General features: G+C 51.3%; 1 protein-coding gene across 1 annotated transcript; it reads right to left on the bottom strand.

The window, feature by feature from the left end:
• Positions 1–3953: 3953 nt before the first annotated feature.
• OPTC (opticin) lies at positions 3954–9458 on the bottom strand (the record flags this gene model as incomplete). The annotated part of the gene is made up of 6 exons (XM_082856374.1): positions 3954–4124; positions 4617–4712; positions 5753–5955; positions 6657–6815; positions 8342–8477; positions 9222–9458. 6 exons carry the CDS (start codon positions 9456–9458, stop codon positions 3954–3956), a joined length of 1002 nt encoding a protein of 333 aa, XP_082712500.1.
• Between the last annotated feature and the right edge of the window lie 3414 nt (positions 9459–12872).

Genomic DNA, 12872 nt, shown 5'->3' with positions numbered 1-12872 from the left:
AGGCCCACAGCCCTGTGGGTGGCACGCATTTTGCCAGTCTGAGAGAGGCTCTCTCTGTTCCTTGCTTTTCAAAGAGCTCTTGGGGAGTGGGGAGGGGGATACTAATCCATTGCTCCAGCAGCTGGTGATGGGATTTCCATTTCTCTTGCAGGAATTCCCAAGAAATGATGGCTGTCTCCCCCCATCTCCCTTGTGCTTCTATACGTTAAGTCAACTTTCCCTTGAACAAATCACTTAGCCTCCCATTTTCTATCTGTAAAGTAGAGATAATACTACCGTCTGCAGAGTTATTGGGACCATAAATTCAATCCCATATATCAAAGAGGTCTATCTGTAAAGTGAAAATTTACAGCATAAGCATAAGAGATTGTTATTCAGGGAGGAAATTCAAGGGGAAAGGAAGCAGCAAGGCAAGGTCAGGGTGAGGAAACACTCCCTGGCTCCTGAATGGATTTAGCTCCAGCCCCTCCAGCAGCCCCTCCCTCCCTCCATTCCCTACCAGCCTCTTCCTGCCCTGGGACTGGCTGTGGAGTTGCGGATGGGCAGGTGGAAGGGCAGTCACTGCAAACTTACCCTGGCCTCTTTGCCTCCTCCCACAACAGTCACAGAACTGGTCAGGGCGCCTGCCTGGAGCTAGAACCATCCTGAGGCCATGGGGTGCAACGGGGTGTGGGGGAGGTGCTCCCCTTTGCTCAGGGCTGGCAGGAGGGCCACCAGGGAGCCACCCAAGAGCAAGGGTTCTCACCAAGGTTGCCAAGGTGGAGCACAGGTGCTGAGTGCCATTAAGGACCTGGATGAGTGAGGCCAGAAAAGACTGGCTCTTTGAAGAGGTGGATTTAAATCCCCCCTAGCACTGCCCACTGCATCAGCAGTGAGGCCCCTTCCCCACCTGACTGGACCCCCACAGCCCACTCCTCTCTGCTCTCCCTTTTTTCCTCAGGGCTGGTTCACACCCGTCTTTACCATTCTGCCGGACAGGAGACCCTCAGTCTGGATAAAGAGGTGCTCTCTCTTTCCCCTGCCAGGTGTCCGACCCTAACTTCTTTAGGTCCCTGAGAAGAGCCCCAGCTCCTTCAGTCAAGATATAAGAGCTGCTGGGAGCCACTTGGATTTCTCTTCCCTCCCCACTCCCTGGATCATGGGAGGGGCCGAGGGACAGATGCACTATTTATAATTTCTTCAGGGAGGCGGCCAACAAGGGCGTTCTTTCTATTCCTTGGGTTTCCCTAGCCAAAAATGGGGCATTAGTTAGGAGACAGCTGCAAAGGCAGCAGGCCCTTGGGGAAATCCTACCCAGCACAGCAGCTGTGGCCTCAGGAAAGGAGCCTGTCTACTTTAGCTGGCCTTGAAAGTAGTGCCTACATTGAAGTGTGCTGTGAGAGCAGGACTCCGTAACCTGTGCTTAGAGGGACCTGGGTTTGAATCCTGGCTCTGCCACTTATTAGCTGTGTGAATTTGGGTACCACACTTTCACAAACTTGTTTCCTCATCCACAATGTGGAGATAAACATCTCTACTATCTAGAGTGGTGGTTGGGATTAAGTGAGTTGATGTGCATAAAAACTTCTAATACAGTGTCTGGCAAATTCCAGGAGTCCAGAAATTGTGAGTCCCCTTCTCCCACAGTAGAACAGGGGTCAGATGACTTTCTGTATTTAGCACATATTAACCTTGGGGCATATGGGTATGATGTGGCTTCTAGCACACGGGAGCCCCAGTTCTGGAAAATTTCTTCTGTTTTTTCCATTGGATTGTTTCAAATCAGGGTTTCTTGCACTTGCAGATCCTGAGGTTTCCAACTGTTGCATGCCTAGGCCTGGTCATAATCAAATACAGTGGGATATGGAAGAGGATGGGACTGGGGGATGAGAGAGAGCGTGCATGTGAGAGAGATAGAGAGAGAGCAAGAGAGCAAGAGAGAGACAGAGACAGAGAGAGAGAGAGAGCCAGCCAGAGAGAGACAGGGAGCCTGCTGGGTCCTGGAATCCTTGGGTCCTTGGGGAGAGGGAGGGTGAACACAGCAGCAACTGTACCAGGCCGCTCTCACCGCCTTTGAGACTTCCCACTCCTAGTTTGCAGCCTGTGTGTGGAGTCTTCTCTAGTTCTCAAATTCTTCATCTGAAGAATGTGAATAATGATCCCTGACTGGTCTGCTTACAGGACTGTCCGGAGCACCCACAGTACTTGGAGAGGTCTAGACACAGGTGGGGGAGGTGGATGAATGGGTTCCCTTCCAGGTGGGCCCCAAGACACACCTGTTCCTCCAGACTTGGGGACCACCTGGGGCCTTGAGTGGTTGCCTTAGCTAACTCCTATTCCTTCAGCTTTCAGCTTAGACATTGATTCTTCAAGGTCTCCTGGACCCTTAAACTGTGTCCCCCTCCTGTAAGTTCTCATAGCGTTTTGAATATTCCTTTTACAGTATTTATCATGAGTTGAATAGTGTGGTTATTTGTGAGATTATTTGTTTCACACATGTCTTCCACACTCGACTTTAAGCTCCATGAAGAAAAGGAGTATGTCTATTGCATACCATCTGCACATAGCAGGTAGGTGCTCAATAAAATCCTTGCTGAATGAATACATGAACTGCTGGCCTCACCCTTCTTCCATGCCCCAGTCAACACCTGATGCCAAGCACCGATCTATAACACCACCCCCCCTTGCCCAACATGTCCTTATAAGAAGGAGAAAGATGACATCTCTCTTCCCATTATAATTCAAGGGGCAAGTTGGCTAGATCATAGTTGCCCTTCTTCCCATTCGCCCAGTACAGCAGGCCCAGCCCAGGATCCAAGAAGGTTGCAAGAAGGTGAGTAATTGCTATATTTATTTATTTATCTTTGCACAAGGCTGCCCTCTGGTGGTTAAACATCAAGAGAGCATGGCTAGGAACCAGCTGGCTGAGCCACCCGTGCTCAGAAGCTGGTCACTGAACCAGGAACAGGTAAGCGCTACAAGCAGGCATCCGGATGAAGATTCATGTCAGTTCTCCATCCTTATGAATGGCTCCCTCCAAATCTAACAGGAAGCCCTGGCACAGGAAAAGTAAGAAAATTTTAAAAGCCCCACAGAAACCCCATCCTACCCCCAGTGGGGTGGCCTGGAAGTACGGGGAGGGGTAGTTTAAATAGCTCTTCTTTTTCCTCAGTGGTGTGCTAGCAAATGCTTAACAACAGGCTCTCTCTCTTTCTCAAAAAAATCCTAATGTGTAGTGTTTACCGATGTGCGTGGTGTAAATACTCCCATCATGGCCAATTTCAAACTACCAATGTGATGTCACTGAAAGCAGAGCTGGGAAGAGATGGGCAGCAGTAGCCTGTCATTATATAGTAGTTCCACCACACAGGTACCGTGGACGTAAGTAAGTTCAAGAACATGGTTAATAGTAAAACATAGTAAAGTAATTGGGAAGTGATGAGTTTGAGTATTTACTACATTTGTTTTCAACATATCTAATTGTGAGTTTATATAATTTAGTTTTTAATAATGGCTGTATTTAACAACTGGTTTGCAAAATTCTGGAAAATTTTAATGATCAGTTATTGCAAGCCTAGTAGTAAGAGCTGGCTCCAGCACACCACTGCTTCTCCCCACTTCCTCCTTCTCTTTCTGTTCCTCCTCTTCCTCTTACATGATTTTCTTGGCATTCTGTATGGGTAGGAGGGATGGGGGATATGGGAAAGAGTTTTGCTGCAGACGTCGCTATTCTCTGAGCCAGGCGCCATAAGGTGTTCAGGAAAGAGGATGGAGAAATACAAATCTGGCTCCTGGAGGACATTTCCGTGTGTGTGTTGGGGGAGGGGTGTGTGTGGAGTTTTGCAATTGCATCTTGAGGATGGTTAGTGCCGGGATGAAACACCACTGACAGGGATCAGGCCCTGTGGCCCAGGAGGCCCGTGCCCTTGGTGGTCCTCCAAGGGCTCTTACTTGGGAGCAGTGGAAGGGGTGAGCTAGGTGAAGCGGCCTGTGGGGAGCCGAGGCAGGCAGAAGTAGGCACTGGGGAAGAGGTTCAGGTTGATGGGATTGCCGTCCAGGCGGATGTCTTCCAGCTGCCTCCGCGTGTGCTTGTGCCTCTCAGCGTCACAGAAGGTGTCCCTCTGCATGGTCTCTATCATGTTATTCTGGAAAGAACACACTGACAGCTGCAAGCCTGCTCCGCCCGGAGATTCTGCCCTCAGGCCGCACTGAAGGCAGGATCAGTGTGTTCTCCCTACCAGCTTGCCTCCCCTTTACAACTGGAGAAACTGAGGCACAGAAAGCCAACGCCCCATGCAAGGAAAGAGGAGAGGAGACCATTGAGGACGGATGGAGAGAGAGGGGAGATTGAGAGGGAGGAAGGGAAGACGGGAGACAGAGGGTAAGGGAAGGGGGAGCAGGAACAAGCAATTGGGTGAGATGGGATAAGGACATGGAGGGGAAGTGTTTCAAAGAGCAGGAAGGGGAAGAAATCAAACTGAGTCTGTGGACAGTGGTCTGAACAACACCTACCAATCCTTGTCTCCCATGAGCTCTCAGTGACGTAGACCCACCGCTGCCTAAGGGGGCGGGCTCCCTGCAATCTGACCTCCGCTTTCTATGCTGTTCAATGCCCTTGCTCTGGGGAGGCCGCTCACCTGCAGGTGTAGTGAGCGCAGGCTTAGGGGCAGGGACCTGGGGATGGAGTCCAGCAGGTTATCGGCCAGGTAGAGGAACTGCAGCTTCTCCAGCGCCTGGGGAGGAGGCAAAGGGTGCGTGAGGCTGGTGGATGCTGTGGGGCTCTGGCAGCGATGGGTGGCTGATGTGATCCCGTTCACTCACTCAGGGTCTCCCGGGCCTCAGCCAGGTGCCAGGTTCCGCACTGGGTGCTGTGGGGGAGGCCCATTTCCTCCCACTGGACGCAGAAGGAAAAGCTGCTGCCACTGAGGCACCGGCAGCTGGGGGAGTGTGAAGGCACTCGGCAGTGTCAGTGGCGACTCTGGGAAGAGCAGGCAAGGGGCAGGGGTGGGTGGGAGGCAGGACGCAGGACATTTCGGCCCAGCCTCAGCATCTCTGCTATCAGAAGGGACTTTCCCAAATGAAAAGTCTCCAGATGCTAAATCTGGAGCAGCTATGGAGAGCGTGGTCGGGAAACACTCGGACCAGCGTAATGACAGCCACAGGCACAATGGAAGCAAATTGCATATGTGAGTGTGACAGAGCTGGGGTGTCAATCTCATCCACACCCCTCTTCACTTCCTCACTGGAACTGTCCCCAGGACTCTTCCTGGCCCTGCTGAGTGGGCAGCCCAGGGGGCCATATTTGTGCCATGTGTTGAGCCCTTCCCATCAAAACTGGCCAGCCAGTGACCAGATTTTCTCTCTTGAGAATTTGCTCCTAGAAAGACAGTGATCAGTCAGTTAGTGATGGGTTTTGGAAATAAAAGAATATGTAGAGTGAGAACTGGAGCCAGTACCACTGCAAGTCCAGTCACATGTAAGTCAAAGTTTTAGGGGAGCAGAAACTGAGTGTGCGAGGATGTTGGTGCACAGGGAGGTGACTGGGCAGTTGCACAGAAAGAAGCCAAGAGACCAGGTGCCCCACAGAGGGAGAGGGGGAGCTACTGATGGTTTAGATGAGGAAAATTGGGTTTGATTTTCACGCCCCAGAACAGGGTTGGAGCAGAGATATCCTGTGAGGGCCATGGGTGTGTGTGTGTGTGTGTGTGTGTGTGTGTGTGGTTGTAGGCATGGGTGGCAGGTGGTAGATGGGGGACTTAAGGCCCTGGCTCACCCTGAAGGCTTCAGGCTGTATCCCTGAGCTCTGGAGCTGGTTCAGGCGGATGTCCAGGACCTCAATGCCAGTGGGCAGCACAGGTAGCGCCGCCAGCTTGTTCTCAGGGAGGATCAGATCCTGCAGAGCAGGCAGCAGGAGGAGGGCATCGTCATCGATGGAGGAGATGAAATTGCTAGAGAGGTCAATCCTCTTCAGTTTTGCTAAGAGGTGCAGGGCAGAACACAGAGAGATGAGGGACATACCATCTTCCTTTGCTCCTGCTGGAGCTGCCTGTGCCCTGCTCCCTGCCTCTCAGGATAGGGGATGCTAGCCAGCTCTCCACTTGCACCAGGTCCAAACCAGAAGGAATAACTTTATAAACCTGGAAAAGCCCTCAGATTCTGTAATACCTTTCCCTGGAGTTCTGTCCTGTGTGGACTGGCTTGGAAGAAGCTTTTTGAGGGTAAGACCCAATAGGCTCAGGAATCCCTGGATCCATCCCACTTCTACCTGTTAGTTTACACAAAAGAACAATGAGGCCCAGGAAGGCTGTCAGTAATTAGTGGAAGAATCTGGATTAGAGACAAGAGTTAACATGGCCTTGTCCAGAGGCCAGGACGGCAGAGAGCTACAGTTGCTGGGACAGCCTGAAAACGTAGGCTTGATCATACCTTCTCCTCCCCTGCTTCCCATAGCTTCGGGGAGAACATACAAGAACAGGTCACTTTTGCCATCTAAAAATCTTCAAGCAAAGGAATTAAAAAGACTGGGGCTATTTCTGTTTGATAGCTGGAGAGACTGAAAGCCAACAGGGAAAGGCACTTGGTCTGGTGACTGTTCAATGTGGCTGGGTGGCAAGGGAAAGAACCCTGGGGGTTCCCTCTGCCCACCCACTCTTTTCTGTTGCCAGGACATTACATACTCAGCCCTTTGAAGTCTCCAGCCCGAATATGATGGATGCGGTTGAAGCGGGCGTACAGGTAAGCGGTTGTCTGGGGAAGAGGAGGGATGTTCTCTAGGTCAGCATCATCACAGTACACAGAGGAACCAAGGCACACGCAGATCAGACAGGTCGGCAGGCCTGGCCCAGGTGGAAGACAGAACAAAGGGAGACCCCCCTCCTCAGTCAGACTCCCTTCAGCCTCTGGGACCAATAGCCCCGGCCCCAGGGAGTGTCTGAGCCGTGGTTGTCTGTGTCTTCTTGGGTTGCTGCCCAGACCGACTGTCACAATGTACCCAGGAGTGCTGTTGGCCGCTGCCAGCCTGGCACTCAGCCCTTGACCTAAGAGAAGCAGATCCACCCTCAGTTATTACCCGTTACAATCCAAGCCCATTAGTGCCTTTATCAGACCCTGATCCTGTGTAGGTTTTTCTGGGCCTATGTGGGCGTTTCTAGGACATCTATCAGTCTCTTTTCCATAGGGCTCCCCTCTGGTCCTAAAAGGTGCAATGAAGATGAAATTAAGCCAGATTCAGTGGAATGGCCAATGGCTGCCGGCTCTGCCATCTGCCTGGTGGGCGAGTAGTTAGACATGTTCTGTGTGGCTCCAAAAAGCATAATAGAGCCAAGGTGGAGTGTACACTGCCTGCCCAGGATTCATTTCCCCTTCTCATCGTTATCAGCATCTCAGTTTTCTATTGGAAAACATCCCTCCCCTGTTCTCAGTCCATGACCAGTGGTCATGAGACTTAGGCCAGACCATTGAGCTCAGACTGGCTTTACAAAGTTGGGAAGATTTTACTCAATACTGCAGGAGGTTTCCATCCCTTGTTATTAGAAAGGACAGAGATTACTGGAGATCACTGCTCGTCCAACTCAAGGCGGAACTCTGTTGGTAGTGACACAGACCCAAGATTAAGAGATAGCTCTTCTTCACCAGTCGTGACCAGACAGTGTACTTATCCCCAGGCCTTGAACGGCAGGTCCAGCTGAGGCCCTTTATGGTCTCTTTAAGCCTGGGACATCATGGATTCCTGACAGAAGTGTTTTCTCTACAGGTGCCCCATTACCCTATACCCACCCAAGACAAACATCTCAAGAAGAGAACAGGAACCGAGAGCAAGCAAGTCAGGAATTAACTGCATCCTCCTCTGCCTCAGTTCTGATCCCCAGCAGAGTGCCAACCCCCTACCGGCGGATATGCCAGCATCCCAGAGTCTCCAGGAGGGCCTCAAGGAGAGGGAAAAGCTGCTAACGAGGGAACTCAAGCTGAAAAGCAGTATGACTACTTCATTTGCCCCCATGCCAAATGACGGCCACAAAGTTATTTATTCTTCTCTACAGGCCTTTAATTGTCTCTAATCTAATTATCACTCAACCTGCTCCCCCAGCGACGCTATTAATTAAGGTAGGTGGCTTTTCTAGGCACAGCGGAGTTCTTGCATTTCTTTGCTTCCTATCCAGTTTGTGCACTCAGGAAGAAGCATTAGGAACGGCCAGCCTCTCTCTTTGTTTTCTTTTTTCCTCCCCTGCAGCTGTTTCCCCTTCTCTCCCTGATCCTCCACTCCATATAGCTCTGACTGCACTCCTCTTTGGCACCCCTGGTGCTGGGTTATGGCTGCCGGCCCATGACCTGTGGCTACTGAGACCTGTGCCTGTGAACTTACCATGGCTGGTCAGGGAAACCAGCAGGCCCCGTGTCGTAGGCCTGGCCATTGTGGGGTTTGAAGGGGGTGTCCTTGGAGCCCTTGTGCTCTGAGTGAAACTTGTCTTGGTTGGAGAAGCCAGGCTGGTCCCTTTAACCTGGAGACACAATATACAGTAAGCCAGCTTTGAGGGGCTGAGAGGGACTTCACTTTGGATTCTGGGAACTTCAGCGACCAATTTCAAGCTTGCAAAGAGTCACTGTGGAAAACAAGGGAGGGACGGCAGGAAGAGTGAACAAGGCAAGGCCCTTCTGAGCATTTGGTCCCTCATCATGACGTGGATGAGGAAACTGAGGTCCAGATGGGGAGGGACTGAGCTCAAGGGGCCATCTGGTGGCAGAGCCAGAACCACATCTCCAGACCCCCCAGACTGGGCTTTTCCCTTGCCTGCAGAGACCAAGGTCAGACAGCAGATGAGTGCAGACTTCAGATCAGTCCCTGCAAAGGCCAGAAAGGGCTGAAAAATGAACTTCAGAACTGAAGATAGTCTAAGAAAAGACAGGTTGTAGCATTCCTTTTTCCAAGGGAGAATGTGAGGACATTGCTGTTGTCCCAGTGAGATATACCTTATGGTCTTGAAGGCAGAGGGAAGGAGGGATGTATGACTTCTAAGGGAAGTCCCACAAAATTTGCTACAAACAGACAAAGAACTTGAAGTTTTGTGTCCTCTTTCTTAGTATTATCTAAACGACAAGTTCCTGTGGAGGGACAAGAATTTCCACCTCCTAGAGAAAGTTGGAGGCTTGAGATACCTGCATTATGGAACAGGTAAGAGAGGGACCAGGCCTCAGGCTCCCAGTTTCTTGCAGGGAATGCAATGGGTCTGCTGCATGCCCCTCACCTTGGGGAGCTGGTCCCTGTAGTCTGTGAGTTCATCATAGTTGCTCAGGTCAATGACTTGATCGTAGTTGTCTAGGCTCAGGACATAGTCCCCCAGTTGCAGAACTGCATAAGAATCGCCTTCTCCGTGCGGCTGGTCTCCTTCCCTCTCCCTCTCCCTCTCCGTCTTTGGGAGAGATGCTGTCCTTGCTTCCTGCAGCATCAGGGCCAGCAGGCTGAGTAAGGCCAGGAGCTTCATGGAAGTCCTGGCAGGTGGGGGATGGGATGAGAATGGGGCCGAATCACTTAGGTATCCAGTCCTGGGGGAACAGCTCACAAACTCACCCCACTTCCCACCCCCACACTTGCAGACTCTTAAGCCATTTGTCACACACTTAGTGCCTTCATTGCATGTGCAGGCTCCTTCAAGGCTGGGGCTACATCTAGGGGGATATCTCCTGCCAGCCCCCCTCACTGCTCGCCACTTCAGTCTCTTCACATGCTCATCCACACACTGATATTCACTCACGCAGGAATGTGCAGGCACCTGGCAAAGGCTCATTTACTTAACACACACACACTCATGCATGTCCCCTTGTCTACATACCTCCCTACTAACTAGGCACACACTTGTGAATTTACACAGATGTTCTCTCTTATACAGCCACCCACTCAGAGTACAACCATTAGCCACTAAACTAGATTCAGAGAAACTTCACCATTAAGGAATCCTGGGGTTTTTAAAAAGATCATTCATTCATTCATGCCTTTGCTTGACAAACATTTATGAGATATCTTAATAGTCCTAGGCACTGGATTTGTCTCTGGGGGCACAGAAATAAATAAGGCATGCCTAGTTCCAGGAATGACTATTCCATTTAGAGAACATAGGCTTAAAAATTGATTACAGTGTAAAAAAGCATGTTAGTTTTAAAATCTATTTATAAATGCAGCTTTTTAGAAACAAATGATTATGGAAACAAAAGAGCTCTTTGTGTTTGGTTGTACACACTCGGAAAGTTCCTTAGGTTTTTGTGTACAGGTGAATTCAAATGTTCATCCACATATGCACAGATGGGTCAAGGAATGTGTGCAGTGTGGATGTGAGGTACCCAGTGTATTTCTGATAATGCAGCTCTCCCCAAAGCTGGCTACACAAGTCTCTAGTAGACTCTCCCTCTTTTTTTCTTCATTTTTAAAAACTGAAGTATAGTTGATTTACAATGTTGTGCCAATCTCTGCTGTACAGCAAAGTGACTCAATTATAAAAAATATGGGGCTCCCCTGGTGGCACAGTGGTTAAGAATCCGCCTGCCGGGCTTCCCTGGTGGTGCAGTGGTTGGGAATCTGCCTGCCGATGCAGGGGACGCGGGTTCGTGCCCCGGTCCGGGAGGATCCCACATGCCGCGGAGTGGCTAGGCCCGTGAGCCATGGCCGCTGAGCCTGTGCGTCCGGAGCCTGTTGCTCCGCAGCAGGAGAGGCCACAACAGTGAGAGGCCCGCGTACCGCAAAATAAATAAATAAATAAAAATCCGCCTGCCAAAGCAGGGGACACGGGTTCGAGCCCTGGTCCCGGAAGATCCCACATGCCGCGGAGCAACTAGGCCCGTGTGCCACAACTGCTGAGCCAGCGTGCTGCAACTACTGAAGCCCGCACACCTAGAGCCCATGCTCCGCAACAAGAGAAGCCACCACAATGAGAAGCCCGCGCACCTCAACGAAGAGCAGCCCCTGCTCACCGCAACTAGAGAAAGCCTGTGAGCAGCAACAAAGACTCAATGCAGCAAAATATATATATATATATATATGGAAAGCTTCACGAATTTGCGTGTCACCCTTGTGCACGGGCCATGCTAATCTTCTCTGTAGCGTTCCAATTTTAGTATGTGTGCTGCCAAAGCGAGCACGCTCCCTTTCTTAGTTTTTGCTGGGCAATGGGGTAAGCCCCCATCCTAGCAAGAGGTGTCTCTTCATCTTACCTCCCATACGTTACTCCAAACCAAATTATATAATCAAAAAAATCTTAAAGCAAAAGCCCTAAGACAGTTTACTGCCTCCCTCCAACCTCAATCCCCTGTCTCAACCCAGACACCCCACCTCACTGCACCCCTGTGCTCTCCTCCCCACAAGCACTCTCCCTCATTTGCATACCAATGGGCCTAACCCCTCAAAGCCTTGAACCTTACCCCTGGAGACTCTTTTGGTTCCAAACGGAGGCTCACAGCTTCCAGAGAGGTGGGGACTCTGATGGAGAAGTCATGACCCACGGAGGGGTCTGGGTAGACTGTCGCCTGGGGAAGGCAGGGGAGCCAGCCAAGGCAGGCGTGTAGCCAATCAGACTTCTCTTTTTCCTGATGTCCAGCTGTTTCTTCTCCTCCTTCCTCAGCGGGTCCCTCATCCCACTCCTTTGCTTGGTTTGAAAGATTTTTTTTCTCCCTCCCTCCACCTCTTCTACTCTCAGCCCCCACCTCCCCTCATCTTTTCCTCTCTTTCTCTGTCTGCTACATCTCTCTCTTTCTGGCCCACCGTCTTTGAGGGGGCAGGTGGTTCCCACCTCCTGAGGGGAGACCAACCCCTCAGATTCTGTACTCTCCAAGAAGAGAAGGCAGCAGTGGGGGTATGTGGAGGGATGGGGCTTGGCTTTCCAGCTTTTTTCTCCAGCCAGCGAGTGATAAGCCTTTGGTTTCATAGATGCAATCCAAAGATTAAAAGAGGCTCAGCTGAGGTACTCCGACCAGCACCACTACCCGCCACCTGGACCTCTAATACAGGACCATAACTGAATAAAGATCACCACAGGGAAAGAGATTCAAAGAGAAGGTGAATGGGGGATGGAGCAGGATTTGATAGCCAACTTCAAGCTCTCTGACGGTGATGGGGAGGAAGATATAGGAAATTCTCCCAAATCTATAAGACTGAGCCCTAGAAAAAACCTTCCTGATCATAAACACCAGGAGGCATTGTGTGGGGTCCTCAAGGGGCCGAGGAGACTCCCCCCCACTCCATGGTCCCCTACCAAAGATGCATGTGTCAGGAGAGACTCTCCTTTCCCTGGTGCCTTAGGTTGCTGCAGGGCAAGTCCTTGCTGAAGGCACGGGTAAGGGGCTAAGACATTGTCCCCAGGAGTCTGCCAGCCTGCATACATGTTTGCCCAGGTTCATAGGTGAGGCTCCTCCATACTTCCTCCCACTAACCCGATACCGAATCCCAGCTGCATAGTTCTCCTTAGGATCATTTAATCCAAAACTTTCATAGTGCATGTGGGGAAACCGAGGCCCAGCAAGGTGAGGTGACTTGCCCAAGGTCACACAGAGCCAGGGCCAGGTCCTAGATTTCCTGATTCTCAGGCCAGAGAGTTCTCCTTTATTCATATGACCCTCCCCTTCTTTGCCTCACCCCTGAGGTCCTGAGGCCATGTATCTCCGTGCCCTCAGAAGAGATGGCCTTGGCAGAACTCATCTCTGCCCTGGCACAGCAGGTGAAGGGTCAGAGCTAACAGCCTGGCCCCAGGGGCAGTGCTCAGCCTGCAGTGCTCCTGGGCACCAGCTGGTGTGGAGGGGGCTTCCCCAGCTCAAGAACCTTGTCACCAGAGCAACACTTGTTCCTGTGCCCCAGACAGCCCCCCGCGTGTGGAGAGACACGCAGGGCTCTGCTGGTGGAGGGAGGGAGCCCC

Source organism: Leucopleurus acutus (genome assembly GCF_964270905.1).
Source record: "Leucopleurus acutus genome assembly, chromosome: 2".
In the NCBI taxonomy this organism is placed as follows: domain Eukaryota; kingdom Metazoa; phylum Chordata; class Mammalia; order Artiodactyla; family Delphinidae; genus Leucopleurus; species Leucopleurus acutus.
Note: the sequence above shows the minus strand (reverse complement) of the source record. Positions and strands in the feature narration are given on the sequence as shown.